General features: G+C 37.1%; 1 protein-coding gene across 50 annotated transcripts in view; it reads left to right on the forward strand.

Moving 5' to 3' along the window:
• The window catches only part of LOC149136455 (uncharacterized), a 72,578-nt gene that overhangs the window by 26,211 nt on the left and 25,192 nt on the right, over window positions 1–21,175 (forward strand). For 5 of the 50 annotated variants that reach the window (XM_089348582.1, XM_089348588.1, XM_089348599.1 and 2 more), the window contains exons 4-13: window positions 1,489–1,506; window positions 5,592–5,609; window positions 7,595–7,612; window positions 9,614–9,631; window positions 11,615–11,632; window positions 13,620–13,637; window positions 15,687–15,704; window positions 17,097–17,114; window positions 19,142–19,159; window positions 21,150–21,167. In XM_089348582.1, the coding sequence (XP_089204708.1) occupies window positions 1,489–1,506; window positions 5,592–5,609; window positions 7,595–7,612; window positions 9,614–9,631; window positions 11,615–11,632; window positions 13,620–13,637; window positions 15,687–15,704; window positions 17,097–17,114; window positions 19,142–19,159; window positions 21,150–21,167 (180 nt within the window). The remainder of the gene's footprint in view (window positions 1–1,488; window positions 1,507–5,591; window positions 5,610–7,594; window positions 7,613–9,613; window positions 9,632–11,614; window positions 11,633–13,619; window positions 13,638–15,686; window positions 15,705–17,096; window positions 17,115–19,141; window positions 19,160–21,149; window positions 21,168–21,175) is intronic. The other 45 variants (XM_089348600.1, XM_089348612.1, XM_089348625.1 and 42 more) reach the window with 34 other exon arrangements.

Raw genomic sequence — 21,175 nt, forward strand, 5'->3', positions numbered from 1 at the left:
CCTGAAAAAAAATTCTAACTTGGCGCTGCCTGCGTGGTCATGCACTTTTATCTTGATATGAGATCACCACGTCGCGCACATATGGTTGAGATGTATGTGCCTGGTGTACCCTTATCAGAAAGGTAGTCATGATGGGTATAATGGGCTTCGTATATTTTACCCCGGTGTCACTTTGAAGGCATGCACTGTTCTCTCACTCAAAAATAATAATAATAATAATAATAATAATAATAATAATAATAATAATAATATTCTTCTTGTTCTTGTTCTTGTTCTTGTTCTTGTTCTTGTTCTTGTTCTTCTTCTTCTTCTTCTTCTTCTTCTTCTTCTTCTTCTTCTTCTTCTTCTTCTTCTTCTTCCTCTTCTTCTTCTTCTTCTTCTTCCTCTTCTCTTATGATATTTACTTTGTATTATATTATACTTATTTATTGTGCTTTCACTTATTAATTTTTCTACATGTGACAGTAGATTTTAATCAATGAGTTCATGAACCTTGGTTCTTTTCCCTAAAACTCTCTCTCTCTCTCTCTCTCTCTCTCTCTCTCTCTCTCTCTCTCTCTATATATATATATATATATATATATATATATATATATATATATATATATATATATATGTAGAAGAATTTACGAAAAAAACAACAGACGAAGGCAGATGGTGCAAACAAAAAATGGATGTATTAGTTTAACGCTCGGGATTAGATAAAGTCTTTGCCGTTTCGAGCTACGCTCTTCAACTGATAGATCGCTGACCACTACATTTATATTTTTTTTTCTCCTTGTTTCTCTCCTTATTTCTTTCTGTGTTCTTTCAGTTGAAGAGCGTAGCTCGAAACGTCAAAGACTTTCTCTATTCCCGAGCGTTAAACTAATACATCCATTTTTTGTTTCTCTCCTTATTTCTTTCTGTGTTCTTTCAGTTGAAGAGCGTAGCTCGAAACGTCAAAGACTTTCTCTATTCCCGAGCGTTAAACTAATACATCTATTTGTTGTTTACACCACCTGTCTTCGTCTGTTGTGTTTTTCGTAAATTCTCCCATATATAATACACGCTCACGTGGTCGCACCAGCTAATCCTGTCTCTACTCATCAAACACGAAATTCTGGATTCTACCTTCTTTCATTCTGGATTTATTCATTCTGGATTTTTTTATTCTTAACTCTACACTGTCCCAGCTGCACCTCACCTACCCACGGAGTACACTGGAGTCCGCTGCCTAACAATGAGCCATTGCGCCTCCAATATATATATATATATATACATAATTCCGTTTTTGTATTTGTCTTATAAGATTCTTGATGTGAAGAATTTGGATCATGCGAACAGTAAAGGACGTACGTATAATAATTCTTAGAAACGTGGGTTTTGGTGCCCCAGATTGCTCTGATACATTTTCCAATTAGTTGATGTAATTCTTGCTGTAATCTTTAGCTGTAATGAATCAGTTTTGAATATATAATATTATGATTTTTGTTTCTTTTTGGATAGACGGAAGACTACCACACGGTAAGTAATTATTCACACTACACTCCGCATGCTTATCTGTCAATCAATTAATGTATCTCTGTCGCTACATCTATATGTTAGCCTTTTTGTGTTCATCAACGATATACTTCAAATTGCTAATGTTAAATTCGACATACTACTACTACTACTATCTCTGATCATGAGCAGAAGTAGTGGGGGAGCATCATAGCCATGTGTTGAGAGGAATTCTTTGAGGTTTGAATAATTCACCTTTGGACACATGAGTGTCTTACTCAACATCATTAAACAAACCTTATTCAGAGACCTTTTGAACGGGATGGGGTACTCGACCTCAAAAAAATTCTAACTTGGCGCTGCCTGCGTGGTCATGCACTTTTATCTTGATATGAGATCACCACGTCGCGCACATATGGTTGTGATGTATGTGCCTGGTGTACCCTTATCAGAAAGGTAGTCATGATGGGTATAATGGGCTTCGTATATTTTACCCCGGTGTCACTTTGAAGGCATGCACTGTCCTCTCACTCAATAATAATAATAATAATAATATTCTTCTTCTTCTTCTTCTTCTTCTTCTTCTTCTTCTTCTTCTTCTTCTTCTTCTTCTTCTTCTTCTTCTTCTTCTTCTTCTTCTTCTTCTTCTTCTTCTTCTTCTTCTTCTTCTTCTTCTTCTTCTTCTTCTTCTTCCTCTTCTCTTATGATATTTACTTTGTATTATATTATACTTATTTATTGTGCTTTCACTTATTAATATTTCTATACGTGACAGTGGATTTTCATCGATGAGTTCATGAACCTTGGCTCTTTAGCCTAAAACTATATGTATATATATATATATATATATATATATATATATATATATATATATATATATATATATATATATATATATATATATATATATATATATATATATATATATGGGAGTATTTACGAAAAAAACAACAGACGAAGGCAGGTGGTGCAAACAAAAAATGGATGTATTAGTTTAACGCTCGGGATTAGAGAAAGTTTTTGCCGTTTCCAGCTACGCTCTTCAACTGATAGATCGCTGACCACTACATTTATATTTTTTTCTCCTTGTTTCTCTCCTTATTTCTTTCTGTGTTCCTTCAGTTGAAGAGCGTAGCTCGAAACGTCAAAGACTTTCTCTATTCCCGAGCGTTAAACTAATACATCTATTTGTTTTTTACACCACCTGTCTTCGTCTGTTGTGTTTTTCGTAAATTCTCCCATATATAATACACGCTCACGTGGTCGCACCAGCTAATCCTGTCTCTACTCATCAAACACGAAATTCTGGATTCTACCTTCTTTCATTCTGGATTTAGTCATTCTGGATTTTTTAATTCTTAACTCTACACTCTCCCGGCTGCACCTCTCCTACCCACGGAGTACACTGGACATATATATATATATATATATATATTGGTCGTTGGCACTCCGTCGCTTACGACGACGAGGGTTCCAGTTGATCCGACCAAGGGAACAGCCTGCTCGTGAAATTAACGTGCAAGTGGCTGAGCACTCCCCAGACACGTGAACACATAACGTAGATCTCGGGGATATTCAGCGTGACACAGTGTGACAAGGCTGACCCTTTGAATTAGAGGCAAAACAGAAACAGGACGTAAGAGTGAGAGAAAGTTGTGGTGAAAGAATACAGCAGGGTTCGCCACCATCCCCTGCCGGAGCCTCGTAGAGCTTTAGGTGTTTTCGCTCAATAAACATCCACAACGCCCGGTCTGAGAATCGAAACCGCGATCCTATGACCGCGAGTCCGCTGCCTAACAATGGGCCATTGCGCCTACAATATATATATATATATATACATAATTCCGTTTTTGTATTTGTCTTATAAGATTCTTGATGTGAAGAATTTGGATCATGCGAACAGTAAAGGACGTACGTATAATAATTCTTAGAAACGTGGGTTTTGGTGCCCCAGATTGCTCTGATACATTTTCCAATTAGTTGATGTAATTCTTGCTGTAATCTTTAGCTGTAATGAATCAGTTTTGAATATATAATATTATGATTTTTGTTTCTTTTTGGATAGACGGAAGACTACCACACGGTAAGTAATTTTTCACACTACACTCCGCATGCTTATCTGTCAATCAATTAATGTATCTCTGTCGCTACATCTATATGTTAGCCTTTTTGTGTTCATCAACGATATACTTCAAATTGCTAATGTTAAATTCGACATACTACTACTACTACTATCTCTGATCATGAGCAGAAGTAGTGGGGGAGCATCATAGCCATGTGTTGAGAGGAATTCTTTGAGGTTTGAATAATTCACCTTTGGACACATGAGTGTCTTACTCAACATCATTAAACAAACCTTATTCAGAGACCTTTTGAACGGGATGGGGTACTCGACCTCAAAAAAAATTCTAACTTGGCGCTGCCTGCGTGGTCATGCACTTTTATCTTGATATGAGATCACCACGTCGTGCACATATGGTTGTGATGTATGTGCCTGGTGTACCCTTATCAGAAAGGTAGTCATGATGGGTATAATGGGCTTCGTATATTTTACCCCGGTGTCACTTTGAAGGCATGCACTTTCCTCTCACTCAATAATAATAATAATAATAATATTCTTCTTCTTCTTCTTCTTCTTCTTCTTCTTCTTCTTCTTCTTCTTCTTCTTCTTCTTCTTCTTCTTCTTCTTCTTCTTCTTCTTCTTCTTCTTCTTCTTCTTCTTCTTCTTCTACTTCTTCTTCCTCTTCTCTTATGATATTTACTTTGTATTATATTATACTTATTTATTGTGCTTTCACTTATTAATATTTCTATACGTGACAGTGGATTTTCATCGATGAGTTCATGAACCTTGGCTCTTTAGCCTAAAACTATATATATATATATATATATATATATATATATATATATATATATATATATATGGGAGTATTTACGAAAAAAACAACAGACGAAGGCAGGTGGTGCAAACAAAAAATGGATGTATTAGTTTAACGCTCGGGATTAGAGAAAGTTTTTGCCGTTTCCAGCTACGCTCTTCAACTGATAGATCGCTGACCACTACATTTATATTTTTTTCTCCTTGTTTCTCTCCTTATTTCTTTCTGTGTTCCTTCAGTTGAAGAGCGTAGCTCGAAACGTCAAAGACTTTCTCTATTCCCGAGCGTTAAACTAATACATCTATTTGTTTTTTACACCACCTGTCTTCGTCTGTTGTGTTTTTCGTAAATTCTCCCATATATAATACACGCTCACGTGGTCGCACCAGCTAATCCTGTCTCTACTCATCAAACACGAAATTCTGGATTCTACCTTCTTTCATTCTGGATTTATTCATTCTGGATTTTTTAATTCTTAACTCTACACTCTCCCGGCTGCACCTCTCCTACCCACGGAGTACACTGGACATATATATATATATATATATATATATATATATATATATATATATATATATATATATATATACATATATATATTGGTTGTTGACACTCCGTCGCTTACGACGACGAGGGTTCCAGTTGATCCGACCAAGGGAACAGCCTGCTCGTGAAATTAAAGTGCAAGTGACTGAGCACTCCACAGACACGTGTACCCTTAACGTAGATCTCGAGGATATTCAGCGTGACACAGTGTGACAAGGCTGACCCTTTGAATTAGAGGCAAAACAGAAACAGGACGTAAGAGTGAGAGAAAGTTGTGGTGAAAGAATACAGCAGGGTTCGCCACCATCCCCTGCCGGAGCCTCGTAGAGCTTTAGGTGTTTTCGCTCAATAAACATCCACAACGCCCGGTCTGAGAATCGAAACCGCGATCCTATGACCGCGAGTCCGCTGCCTAACAATGGGCCATTGCGCCTCCAATATATATATATATATATACATAATTCCGTTTTTGTATTTGTCTTATAAGATTCTTGATGTGAAGAATTTGGATCATGCGAACAGTAAAGGACGTACGTATAATAATTCTTAGAAACGTGGGTTTTGGTGCCCCAGATTGCTCTGATACATTTTCCAATTAGTTGATGTAATTCTTGCTGTAATCTTTAGCTGTAATGAATCAGTTTTGAATATATAATATTATGATTTTTGTTTCTTTTTGGATAGACGGAAGACTACCACACGGTAAGTAATTATTCACACTACACTCCGCATGCTTATCTGTCAATCAATTAATGTATCTCTGTCGCATGTTAGCCTTTTTGTGTTCATCAACGATATACTTCAAATTGCTAATGTTAAATTCGACATACTACTACTACTACTATCTCTGATCATGAGCAGAAGTAGTGGGGGAGCATCATAGCCATGTGTTGAGAGGAATTCTTTGAGGTTTGAATAATTCACCTTTGGACACATGAGTGTCTTACTCAACATCATTAAACAAACCTTATTCAGAGACCTTTTGAACGGGATGGGGTACTCGACCTCAAAAAAAATTCTAACTTGGCGCTGCCTGCGTGGTCATGCACTTTTATCTTGATATGAGATCACCACGTCGTGCACATATGGTTGTGATGTATGTGCCTGGTGTACCCTTATCAGAAAGGTAGTCATGATGGGTATAATGGGCTTCGTATATTTTACCCCGGTGTCACTTTGAAGGCATGCACTGTCCTCTCACTCAATAATAATAATAATAATAATATTCTTCTTCTTCTTCTTCTTCTTCTTCTTCTTCTTCTTCTTCTTCTTCTTCTTCTTCTTCTTCTTCTTCTTCTTCTTCTTCTTCTTCTTCCTCTTCTCTTATGATATTTACTTTGTATTATATTATACTTATTTATTGTGCTTTCACTTATTAATATTTCTATACGTGACAGTGGATTTTCATCGATGAGTTCATGAACCTTGGCTCTTTAGCCTAAAACTATATATATATATATATATATATATATATATATATATATATATGGGAGTATTTACGAAAAAAACAACAGACGAAGGCAGGTGGTGCAAACAAAAAATGGATGTATTAGTTTAACGCTCGGGATTAGAGAAAGTTTTTGCCGTTTCCAGCTACGCTCTTCAACTGATAGATCGCTGACCACTACATTTATATTTTTTTCTCCTTGTTTCTCTCCTTATTTCTTTCTGTGTTCCTTCAGTTGAAGAGCGTAGCTCGAAACGTCAAAGACTTTCTCTATTCCCGAGCGTTAAACTAATACATCTATTTGTTTTTTACACCACCTGTCTTCGTCTGTTGTGTTTTTCGTAAATTCTCCCATATATAATACACGCTCACGTGGTCGCACCAGCTAATCCTGTCTCTACTCATCAAACACGAAATTCTGGATTCTACCTTCTTTCATTCTGGATTTATTCATTCTGGATTTTTTAATTCTTAACTCTACACTCTCCCGGCTGCACCTCTCCTACCCACGGAGTACACTGGACATATATATATATATATATATATATATATATATATATATATATATATATATATATATATACATATATATATTGGTTGTTGACACTCCGTCGCTTACGACGACGAGGGTTCCAGTTGATCCGACCAAGGGAACAGCCTGCTCGTGAAATTAAATGCTCGTGAAATTAAAGTGCAAGTGACTGAGCACTCCACAGACACGTGTACCCTTAACGTAGATCTCGGGGATATTCAGCGTGACACAGTGTGACAAGGCTGACCCTTTGAATTAGAGGCAAAACAGAAACAGGACGTAAGAGTGAGAGAAAGTTGTGGTGAAAGAATACAGCAGGGTTCGCCACCATCCCCTGCCGGAGCCTCGTAGAGCTTTAGGTGTTTTCGCTCAATAAACATCCACAACGCCCGGTCTGAGAATCGAAACCGCGATCCTATGACCGCGAGTCCGCTGCCTAACAATGGGCCATTGCGCCTCCAATATATATATATATATATACATAATTCCGTTTTTGTATTTGTCTTATAAGATTCTTGATGTGAAGAATTTGGATCATGCGAACAGTAAAGGACGTACGTATAATAATTCTTAGAAACGTGGGTTTTGGTGCCCCAGATTGCTCTGATACATTTTCCAATTAGTTGATGTAATTCTTGCTGTAATCTTTAGCTGTAATGAATCAGTTTTGAATATATAATATTATGATTTTTGTTTCTTTTTGGATAGACGGAAGACTACCACACGGTAAGTAATTTTTCACACTACACTCCGCATGCTTATCTGTCAATCAATTAATGTATCTCTGTCGCTACATCTATATGTTAGCCTTTTTGTGTTCATCAACGATATACTTCAAATTGCTAATGTTAAATTCGACATACTACTACTACTACTATCTCTGATCATGAGCAGAAGTAGTGGGGGAGCATCATAGCCATGTGTTGAGAGGAATTCTTTGAGGTTTGAATAATTCACCTTTGGACACATGAGTGTCTTACTCAACATCATTAAACAAACCTTATTCAGAGACCTTTTGAACGGGATGGGGTACTCGACCTCAAAAAAAATTCTAACTTGGCGCTGCCTGCGTGGTCATGCACTTTTATCTTGATATGAGATCACCACGTCGTGCACATATGGTTGTGATGTATGTGCCTGGTGTACCCTTATCAGAAAGGTAGTCATGATGGGTATAATGGGCTTCGTATATTTTACCCCGGTGTCACTTTGAAGGCATGCACTGTCCTCTCACTCAATAATAATAATAATAATAATATTCTTCTTCTTCTTCTTCTTCTTCTTCTTCTTCTTCTTCTTCTTCTTCTTCTTCTTCTTCTTCTTCTTCTTCTTCTTCTTCTTCTTCTTCTTCTTCTTCCTCTTCTCTTATGATATTTACTTTGTATTATATTATACTTATTTATTGTGCTTTCACTTATTAATATTTCTATACGTGACAGTGGATTTTCATCGATGAGTTCATGAACCTTGGCTCTTTAGCCTAAAACTATATATATATATATATATATATATATATATATATATATATATATATATATATATGGGAGTATTTACGAAAAAAACAACAGACGAAGGCAGGTGGTGCAAACAAAAAATGGATGTATTAGTTTAACGCTCGGGATTAGAGAAAGTTTTTGCCGTTTCCAGCTACGCTCTTCAACTGATAGATCGCTGACCACTACATTTATATTTTTTTCTCCTTGTTTCTCTCCTTATTTCTTTCTGTGTTCCTTCAGTTGAAGAGCGTAGCTCGAAACGTCAAAGACTTTCTCTATTCCCGAGCGTTAAACTAATACATCTATTTGTTTTTTACACCACCTGTCTTCGTCTGTTGTGTTTTTCGTAAATTCTCCCATATATAATACACGCTCACGTGGTCGCACCAGCTAATCCTGTCTCTCTACTCATCAAACACGAAATTCTGGATTCTACCTTCTTTCATTCTGGATTTATTCATTCTGGATTTTTTAATTCTTAACTCTACACTCTCCCGGCTGCACCTCTCCTACCCACGGAGTACACTGGACATATATATATATATATATATATATATATATATATATATATATATATATATATATATATACATATATATATTGGTTGTTGACACTCCGTCGCTTACGACGACGAGGGTTCCAGTTGATCCGACCAAGGGAACAGCCTGCTCGTGAAATTAAAGTGCAAGTGACTGAGCACTCCACAGACACGTGTACCCTTAACGTAGATCTCGGGGATATTCAGCGTGACACAGTGTGACAAGGCTGACCCTTTGAATTAGAGGCAAAACAGAAACAGGACGTAAGAGTGAGAGAATGTTGTGGTGAAAGAATACAGCAGGGTTCGCCACCATCCCCTGCCGGAGCCTCGTAGAGCTTTAGGTGTTTTCGCTCAATAAACATCCACAACGCCCGGTCTGAGAATCGAAACCGCGATCCTATGACCGCGAGTCCGCTGCCTAACAATGGGCCATTGCGCCTCCAATATATATATATATATATACATAATTCCGTTTTTGTATTTGTCTTATAAGATTCTTGATGTGAAGAATTTGGATCATGCGAACAGTAAAGGACGTACGTATAATAATTCTTAGAAACGTGGGTTTTGGTGCCCCAGATTGCTCTGATACATTTTCCAATTAGTTGATGTAATTCTTGCTGTAATCTTTAGCTGTAATGAATCAGTTTTGAATATAAAATATTATGATTTTTATTTCTTTTTGGATAGACGGAAGACTACCACATGGTAAGTAATTTTTCACACTACACTCCGCATGCTTATCTGTCAATCAATTAATGTATCTCTGTCGCTACATCTATATGTTAGCCTTTTTGTGTTCATCAACGATATACTTCAAATTGCTAATGTTAAATTCGACATACTACTACTACTACTATCTCTGATCATGAGCAGAAGTAGTGGGGGAGCATCATAGCCATGTGTTGAGAGGAATTCTTTGAGGTTTGAATAATTCACCTTTGGACACATGAGTGTCTTACTCAACATCATTAAACAAACCTTATTCAGAGACCTTTTAAACGGGATGGGGTACTCGACCTCAAAAAAAATTCTAACTTGGCGCTGCCTGCGTGGTCATGCACTTTTATCTTGATATGAGATCACCACGTCGCGCACATATGGTTGTGATGTATGTGCCTGGTGTACCCTTATCAGAAAGGTAGTCATGATGGGTATAATGGGCTTCGTATATTTTACCCCGGTGTCACTTTGAAGGCATGCACTGTCCTCTCACTCAATAATAATAATAATAATAATATTCTTCTTCTTCTTCTTCTTCTTCTTCTTCTTCTTCTTCTTCTTCTTCTTCTTCTTCTTCTTCTTCTTCTTCTTCTTCTTCTTCTTCTTCTTCTTCTTCCTCTTCTCTTATGATATTTACTTTGTATTATATTATACTTATTTATTGTGCTTTCACTTATTAATATTTCTATACGTGACAGTGGATTTTCATCGATGAGTTCATGAACCTTGGCTCTTTAGCCTAAAACTATATATATATATATATATATATATATATATATATATATATATATATATATATGGGAGTATTTACGAAAAAAACAACAGACGAAGGCAGGTGGTGCAAACAAAAAATGGATGTATTAGTTTAACGCTCGGGATTAGAGAAAGTTTTTGCCGTTTCGAGCTACGCTCTTCAACTGATAGATCGCTGACCACTACATTTATATTTTTTTCTCCTTGTTTCTCTCCTTATTTCTTTCTGTGTTCCTTCAGTTGAAGAGCGTAGCTCGAAACGTCAAAGACTTTCTCTATTCCCGAGCGTTAAACTAATACATCTATTTGTTGTTTACACCACCTGTCTTCGTCTGTTGTGTTTTTCGTAAATTCTCCCATATATAATACACGCTCACGTGGTCGCACCAGCTAATCCTGTCTCTACTCATCAAACACGAAATTCTGGATTCTACCTTCTTTCATTCTGGATTTATTCATTCTGGATTTTTTTATTCTTAACTCTACACTCTCCCGGCTGCACCTCTCCTACCCACGGAGTACACTGGACATATATATATATATATATATATATATATATATATATATATATATATATATATATATTGGTTGTTGACACTCCGTCGCTTACGACGACGAGGGTTCCAGTTGATCCGATCAAGGGAACAGCCTGCTCGTGAAATTAAAGTGCAAGTGACTGAGCACTCCACAGACACGTGTACCCTTAACGTAGATCTCGGGGATATTCAGCGTGACACAGTGTGACAAGGCTGACCCTTTGAATTAGAGGCAAAACAGAAACAGGACGTAAGAGTGAGAGAAAGTTGTGGTGAAAGAATACAGCAGGGTTCGCCACCATCCCCTGCCGGAGCCTCGTAGAGCTTTAGGTGTTTTCGCTCAATAAACATCCACAACGCCCGGTCTGAGAATCGAAACCGCGATCCTATGACCGCGAGTCCGCTGCCTAACAATGGGCCATTGCGCCTCCAATATATATATATATATATACATAATTCCGTTTTTGTATTTGTCTTATAAGATTCTTGATGTGAAGAATTTGGATCATGCGAACAGTAAAGGACGTACGTATAATAATTCTTAGAAACGTGGGTTTTGGTGCCCCAGATTGCTCTGATACATTTTCCAATTAGTTGATGTAATTCTTGCTGTAATCTTTAGCTGTAATGAATCAGTTTTGAATATATAATATTATGATTTTTGTTTCTTTTTGGATAGACGGAAGACTACCACACGGTAAGTAATTTTTCACACTACACTCCGCATGCTTATCTGTCAATCAATTAATGTATCTCTGTCGCTACATCTATATGTTAGCCTTTTTGTGTTCATCAACGATATACTTCAAATTGCTAATGTTAAATTCGACATACTACTACTACTACTATCTCTGATCATGAGCAGAAGTAGTGGGGGAGCATCATAGCCATGTGTTGAGAGGAATTCTTTGAGGTTTGAATAATTCACCTTTGGACACATGAGTGTCTTACTCAACATCATTAAACAAACCTTATTCAGAGACCTTTTGAACGGGATGGTCTACTCGACCTCAAAAAAAATTCTAACTTGGCGCTGCCTGCGTGGTCATGCACTTTTATCTTGATATGAGATCACCACGTCGCGCACATATGGTTGTGATGTATGTGCCTGGTGTACCCTTATCAGAAAGGTAGTCATGATGGGTATAATGGGCTTCGTATATTTTACCCCGGTGTCACTTTGAAGGCATGCACTGTCCTCTCACTCAATAATAATAATAATAATAATATTCTTCTTCTTCTTCTTCTTCTTCTTCTTCTTCTTCTTCTTCTTCTTCTTCTTCTTCTTCTTCTTCTTCTTCTTCTTCTTCTTCTTCTTCTTCTTCTTCTTCCTCTTCTCTTATGATATTTACTTTGTATTATATTATACTTATTTATTGTGCTTTCACTTATTAATATTTCTATACGTGACAGTGGATTTTCATCGATGAGTTCATGAACCTTGGCTCTTTAGCCTAAAACTATATATATATATATATATATATATATATATATATATATATATATATATATATGGGAGTATTTACGAAAAAAACAACAGACGAAGGCAGGTGGTGCAAACAAAAAATGGATGTATTAGTTTAACGCTCGGGATTAGAGAAAGTTTTTGCCGTTTCCAGCTACGCTCTTCAACTGATAGATCGCTGACCACTACATTTATATATTTTTCTCCTTGTTTCTCTCCTTATTTCTTTCTGTGTTCCTTCAGTTGAAGAGCGTAGCTCGAAACGTCAAAGACTTTCTCTATTCCCGAGCGTTAAACTAATACATCTATTTGTTGTTTACACCACCTGTCTTCGTCTGTTGTGTTTTTCGTAAATTCTCCCATATATAATACACGCTCACGTGGTCGCACCAGCTAATCCTGTCTCTACTCATCAAACACGAAATTCTGGATTCTACCTTCTTTCATTCTGGATTTATTCATTCTGGATTTTTTTATTCTTAACTCTACACTCTCCCGGCTGCACCTCTCCTACCCACGGAGTACACTGGACATTATATATATATATATATATATATATATATATATATATATATATATATATATATATTGGTCGTTGGCACTCCGTCGCTTACGATGACGAGGGTTCCAGTTGATCCGATCAAGGGAACAGCCTGCTCGTGAAATTAGCTTGCAAGTGGCTGAGCACTCCCCAGACACGTGAACACATAACGTAGATCTCGGGGATATTCAGCGTGACACAGTGTGACAAGGCTGACCCTTTGAATTAGAGGCAAAACAGAAACAGGACGTAAGAGTGAGAGAAAGTTGTGGTGAAAGAATACAGCAGGGTTCGCCACCATCCCCTGCCGGAGCCTCGTAGAGCTTTAGGTGTTTTCGCTCAATAAACATCCACAACGCCCGGTCTGAGAATCGAAACCGCGATCCTATGACCGCGAGTCCGCTGCCTAACAATGGGCCATTGCGCCTCCAATATATATATATATATATACATAATTCCGTTTTTGTATTTGTCTTATAAGATTCTTGATGTGAAGAATTTGGATCATGCGAACAGTAAAGGACGTACGTATAATAATTCTTAGAAACGTGGGTTTTGGTGCCCCAGATTGCTCTGATACATTTTCCAATTAGTTGATGTAATTCTTGCTGTAATCTTTAGCTGTAATGAATCAGTTTTGAATATATAATATTATGATTTTTGTTTCTTTTTGGATAGACGGAAGACTACCACACGGTAAGTAATTATTCACACTACACTCCGCATGCTTATCTGTCAATCAATTAATGTATCTCTGTCGCTACATCTATATGTTAGCCTTTTTGTGTTCATCAACGATATACTTCAAATTGCTAATGTTAAATTCGACATACTACTACTACTACTATCTCTGATCATGAGCAGAAGTAGTGGGGGAGCATCATAGCCATGTGTTGAGAGGAATTCTTTGAGGTTTGAATAATTCACCTTTGGACACATGAGTGTCTTACTCAACATCATTAAACAAACCTTATTCAGAGACCTTTTGAACGGGATGGGGTACTCGACCTCAAAAAAAATTCTAACTTGGCGCTGCCTGCGTGGTCATGCACTTTTATCTTGATATGAGATCACCACGTCGTGCACATATGGTTGTGATGTATGTGCCTGGTGTACCCTTATCAGAAAGGTAGTCATGATGGGTATAATGGGCTTCGTATATTTTACCCCGGTGTCACTTTGAAGGCATGCACTGTCCTCTCACTCAATAATAATAATAATAATAATATTCTTCTTCTTCTTCTTCTTCTTCTTCTTCTTCTTCTTCTTCTTCTTCTTCTTCTTCTTCTTCTTCTTCTTCTTCTTCTTCTTCTTCTTCTTCTTCTTCTTCTTCTTCTTCTTCTTCTTCTTCCTCTTCTCTTATGATATTTACTTTGTATTATATTATACTTATTTATTGTGCTTTCACTTATTAATATTTCTATACGTGACAGTGGATTTTCATCGATGAGTTCATGAACCTTGGCTCTTTAGCCTAAAACTATATATATATATATATATATATATATATATATACATATATATATATATATATATATATATATATATATATATATATATATATATATATATATATGGGAGTATTTACGAAAAAAACAACAGACGAAGGCAGGTGGTGCAAACAAAAAATGGATGTATTAGTTTAACGCTCGGGATTAGAGAAAGTTTTTGCCGTTTCCAGCTACGCTCTTCAACTGATAGATCGCTGACCACTACATTTATATTTTTTTCTCCTTGTTTCTCTCCTTATTTCTTTCTGTGTTCCTTCAGTTGAAGAGCGTAGCTCGAAACGTCAAAGACTTTCTCTATTCCCGAGCGTTAAACTAATACATCTATTTGTTTTTTACACCACCTGTCTTCGTCTGTTGTGTTTTTCGTAAATTCTCCCATATATAATACACGCTCACGTGGTCGCACCAGCTAATCCTGTCTCTACTCATCAAACACGAAATTCTGGATTCTACCTTCTTTCATTCTGGATTTATTCATTCTGGATTTTTTTATTCTTAACTCTACACTCTCCCGGCTGCACCTCTCCTACCCACGGAGTACACTGGACATATATATATATATATATATATATATATATATATATATATATATATATATATATATTGGTCGTTGGCACTCCGTCGCTTACGATGACGAGGGTTCCAGTTGATCCGACAAAGGGAACAGCCTGCTCGTGAAATTAAAGTGCAAGTGGCTGAGCACTCCACAGACACGTGTACCCTTAATGTAGATCTCGGGGATATTCAGCGTGACACAGTGTGACAAGGCTGACCCTTTGAATTAGAGGCAAAACAGAAACAGGAAGTAAGAGTGAGAGAAAGTTGTGGTGAAAGAATACAGCAGGGTTCGCCACCATCCCCTGCCGGAGCCTCGTAGAGCTTTAGGTGTTTTCGCTCAATAAACATCCACAACGCCCGGTCTGAGAATCGAAACCGCGATCCTATGACCGCGAGTCCGCTGCCTAACAATGGGCCATTGCGCCTCCAATATATATATATATATATACATAATTCCGTTTTTGTATTTGTCTTATAAGATTCTTGATGTGAAGAATTTGGATCATGCGAACAGTAAAGGACGTACGTATAATAATTCTTAGAAACGTGGGTTTTGGTGCCCCAGATTGCTCTGATACATTTTCCAATTAGTTGATGTAATTCTTGCTGTAATCTTTAGCTGTAATGAATCAGTTATGAATATATAATATTATGATTTTTGTTTCTTTTTGGATAGACGGAAGACTACCACATGGTAAGTAATTTTTCACACTACACTCCGCATGCTTATCTGTCAATCAATTAATGTATCTCTGTCGCTACATCTATATGTTAGCCTTTTTGTGTTCATCAACGATATACTTCAAATTGCTAATGTTAAATTCGACATACTACTACTACTACTATCTCTGATCATGAGCAGAAGTAGTGGGGGAGCATCATAGCCATGTGTTGAGAGGAATTCTTTGAGGTTTGAATAATTCACCTTTGGACACATGAGTGTCTTACTCAACATCATTAAACAAACCTTATTCAGAGACATTTTAAACGGGATGGGGTACTCGACCTAAAAAAAAATTCTAACTTGGCGCTGCCTGCGTGGTCATGCACTTTTATCTTGATATGAGATCACCACGTCGCGCACATATGGTTGTGATGTATGTGCCTGGTGTACCCTTATCAGAAAGGTAGTCATGATGGGTATAATGGGCTTCGTATATTTTACCCCGGTGTCACTTTGAAGGCATGCACTGTCCTCTCACTCAATAATAATAATAATAATAATATTCTTCTTCTTCTTCAGCTAATCCTGTCTCTACTCATCAAACACGAAATTCTGGATTCTACCTTCTTTCATTCTGGATTTATTCATTCTGGATTTTTTTATTCTTAACTCTACACTCTCCCGGCTGCACCTCTCCTACCCACGGAGTACACTGGACATATATATATATATATATATATATATATATATATATATATATATATATATATATATATATATACATATATATATTGGTTGTTGACACTCCGTCGCTTACGATGACGAGGGTTCCAGTTGATCCGATCAAGGGAACAGCCTGCTCGTGAAATTAAAGTGCAAGTGGCTGAGCACTCCACAGACACGTGTACCCTTAATGTAGATCTCGGGGATATTCAGCGTGACACAGTGTGACAAGGCTGACCCTTTGAATTAGAGGCAAAACAGAAACAGGACGTAAGAGTGAGAGAAAGTTGTGGTGAAAGAATACAGCAGGGTTCGCCACCATCCCCTGCCGGAGCCTCGTAGAGCTTTAGGTGTTTTCGCTCAATAAACATCCACAACGCCCGGTCTGAGAATCGAAACCGCGATCCTATGACCGCGAGTCCGCTGCCTAACAATGGGCCATTGCGCCTCCAATATATATATATATATATACATAATTCCGTTTTTGTATTTGTCTTATAAGATTCTTGATGTGAAGAATTTGGATCATGCGAACAGTAAAGGACGTACGTATAATAATTCTTAGAAACGTGGGTTTTGGTGCCCCAGATTGCTCTGATACATTTTCCAATTAGTTGATGTAATTCTTGCTGCAATCTTTAGCTGTAATGAATCAGTTATGAATATATAATATTATGATTTTTGTTTCTTTTTGGATAGACGGAAGACTACCACATGGTAAGTAATTTTTCACACTACACTCCGCATGCTTATCTGTCAATCAATTAATGTATCTCTGTCGCTACATCTATATGTTAGCCTTTTTGTGTTCATCAACGATATACTTCAAATTGCTAATGTTAAATTCGACATACTACTACTACTACTATCTCTGATCATGAGCAGAAGTAGTGGTGGAGCATCATAGCCATGTGTTGAGAGGAATTCTTTGAGGTTTGAATAATTCACCTTTGGACACATGAGTGTCTTACTCAACATCATTAAACAAACCTTATTCAGAGACCTTTTAAACGGGATGGGGTACTCGACCTAAAAAAAAATTCTAACTTGGCGCTGCCTGCGTGGTCATGCACTTTTATCTTGATATGAGATCACCACGTCGCGCACATATGGTTGTGATGTATGTGCCTGGTGTACCCTTATCAGAAAGGTAGTCATGATGGGTATAATGGGCTTCGTATATTTTACCCCGGTGTCACTTTGAAGGCATGCACTGTCCTCTCACTCAATAATAATAATAATAATAATATTCTTCTTCTTCTTCTTCTTCTTCTTCTTCTTCTTCTTCTTCTTCTTCTTCTTCTTCTTCTTCTTCTTCTTCTTCTTCTTCTTCTTCTTCTTCTTCTTCCTCTTCTCTTATGATATTTACTTTGTATTATATTATACTTATTTATTGTGCTTTCACTTATTAATATTTCTATACGTGACAGTGGATTTTCATCGATGAGTTCATGAACCTTGGCTCTTTAGCCTAAAACTATATATATATATATATATATATATATATATATATATATATATATATATATATATATATATATATATATATATATATATATATATGGGAGTATTTACGAAAAAAACAACAGACGAAGGCAGGTGGTGCAAACAAAAAATGGATGTATTAGTTTAACGCTCGGGATTAGAGAAAGTTTTTGCCGTTTCGAGCTACGCTCTTCAACTGATAGATCGCTGACCACTACATTTATATTTTTTTCTCCTTGTTTCTCTCCTTATTTCTTTCTGTGTTCCTTCAGTTGAAGAGCGTAGCTCGAAACGTCAAAGACTTTCTCTATTCCCGAGCGTTAAACTAATACATCTATTTGTTGTTTACACCACCTGTCTTCGTCTGTTGTGTTTTTCGTAAATTCTCCCATATATAATACACGCTCACGTGGTCGCACCAGCTAATCCTGTCTCTACTCATCAAACACGAAATTCTGGATTCTACCTTCTTTCATTCTGGATTTATTCATTCTGGATTTTTTTATTCTTAACTCTACACTCTCCCGGCTGCACCTCTCCTACCCACGGAGTACACTGGACATATATATATATATATATATATATATATATATATATATATATATATATATATATATATATATATATATTGGTCGTTGGCACTCCGTCGCTTACGATGACGAGGGTTCCAGTTGATCCGATCAAGGGAACAGCCTGCTCGTGAAATTAGCTTGCAAGTAGCTGAGCACTCCCCAGACACGTGAACACATAACGTAGATCTCGGGGATATTCAGCGTGACACAGTGTGACAAGGCTGACCCTTTGAATTAGAGGCAAAACAGAAACAGGACGTAAGAGTGAGAGAAAGTTGTGGTGAAAGAATACAGCAGGGTTCGCCACCATCCCCTGCCGGAGCCTCGTAGAGCTTTAGGTGTTTTCGCTCAATAAACATCCACAACGCCCGGTCTGAGAATCGAAACCGCGATCCTATGACCGCGAGTCCGCTGCCTAACAATGGGCCATTGCGCCTCCAATATATATATATATATATACATAATTCCGTTTTTGTATTTGTCTTATAAGATTCTTGATGTGAAGAATTTGGATCATGCGAACAGTAAAGGACGTACGTATAATAATTCTTAGAAACGTGGGTTTTGGTGCCCCAGATTGCTCTGATACATTTTCCAATTAGTTGATGTAATTCTTGCTGTAATCTTTAGCTGTAATGAATCAGTTTTGAATATATAATATTATGATTTTTGTTTCTTTTTGGATAGACGGAAGACTACCACACGGTAAGTAATTATTCACACTACACTCCGCATGCTTATCTGTCAATCAATTAATGTATCTCTGTCGCTACATCTATATGTTAGCCTTTTTGTGTTCATCAACGATATACTTCAAATTGCTAATGTTAAATTCGACATACTACTACTACTACTATCTCTGATCATGAGCAGAAGTAGTGGGGGAGCATCATAGCCATGTGTTGAGAGGAATTCTTTGAGGTTTGAATAATTCACCTTTGGACACATGAGTGTCTTACTCAACATCATTAAACAAACCTTATTCAGAGACCTTTTGAACGGGATGGGGTACTCGACCTCAAAAAAAATTCTAACTTGGCGCTGCCTGCGTGGTCATGCACTTTTATCTTGATATGAGATCACCACGTCGTGCACATATGGTTGTGATGTATGTGCCTGGTGTACCCTTATCAGAAAGGTAGTCATGATGGGTATAATGGGCTTCGTATATTTTACCCCGGTGTCACTTTGAAGGCATGCACTGTCCTCTCACTCAATAATAATAATAATAATAATATTCTTCTTCTTCTTCTTCTTCTTCTTCTTCTTCTTCTTCTTCTTCTTCTTCTTCTTCTTCTTCTTCTTCTTCTTCTTCTTCTTCTTCTTCTTCTTCTTCTTCCTCTTCTCTTATGATATTTACTTTGTATTATATTATACTTATTTATTGTGCTTTCACTTATTAATATTTCTATACGTGACAGTGGATTTTCATCGATGAGTTCATGAACCTTGGCTCTTTAGCCTAAAACTATATATATATATATATATATATATATATATATATATATATATATATATATATATATATATATATATATATATGGGAGTATTTACGAAAAAAACAACAGACGAAGGCAGGTGGTGCAAACAAAAAATGGATGTATTAGTTTAACGCTCGGGATTAGAGAAAGTTTTTGCCGTTTCCAGCTACGCTCTTCAACTGATAGATCGCTGACCACTACATTTATATTTTTTTCTCCTTGTTTCTCTCCTTATTTCTTTCTGTGTTCCTTCAGTTGAAGAGCGTAGCTCGAAACGTCAAAGACTTTCTCTATTCCCGAGCGTTAAACTAATACATCTATTTGTTGTTTACACCACCTGTCTTCGTCTGTTGTGTTTTTCGTAAATTCTCCCATATATAATACACGCTCACGTGGTCGCACCAGCTAATCCTGTCTCTACTCATCAAACACGAAATTCTGGATTCTACCTTCTTTCATTCTGGATTTATTCATTCTGGATTTTTTTATTCTTAACTCTACACTCTCCCGGCTGCACCTCTCCTACCCACGGAGTACACTGGACATATATATATATATATATATATATATATATATATATATATTGGTCGTTGGCACTCCGTCGCTTACGATGACGAGGGTTCCAGTTGATCCGATCAAGGGAACAGCCTGCTCGTGAAATTAAAGTGCAAGTGGCTGAGCACTCCACAGACACGTGTACCCTTAATGTAGATCTCGGGGATATTCAGCGTGACACAGTGTGACAAGGCTGACCCTTTGAATTAGAGGCAAAACAGAAACAGGACGTAAGAGTGAGAGAAAGTTGTGGTGAAAGAATACAGCAGGGTTCGCCACCATCCCCTGCCGGAGCCTCGTAGAGCTTTAGGTGTTTTCGCTCAATAAACATCCACAACGCCCGGTCTGAGAATCGAAACCGCGATCCTATGACCGCGAGTCCGCTGCCTAACAATGGGCCATTGCGCCTCCAATATATATATATATATATACATAATTCCGTTTTTGTATTTGTCTTATAAGATTCTTGATGTGAAGAATTTGGATCATGCGAACAGTAAAGGACGTACGTATAATAATTCTTAGAAACGTGGGTTTTGGTGCCCCAGATTGCTCTGATACATTTTCCAATTAGTTGATGTAATTCTTGCTGTAATCTTTAGCTGTAATGAATCAGTTTTGAATATATAATATTATGATTTTTGTTTCTTTTTGGATAGACGGAAGACTACCACACGGTAAGTAA

This window comes from Octopus bimaculoides, chromosome 3, assembly GCF_046866305.1.
Source record: "Octopus bimaculoides isolate indiv1 chromosome 3, ASM4686630v1, whole genome shotgun sequence".
NCBI lineage: Eukaryota > Metazoa > Mollusca > Cephalopoda > Octopoda > Octopodidae > Octopus > Octopus bimaculoides.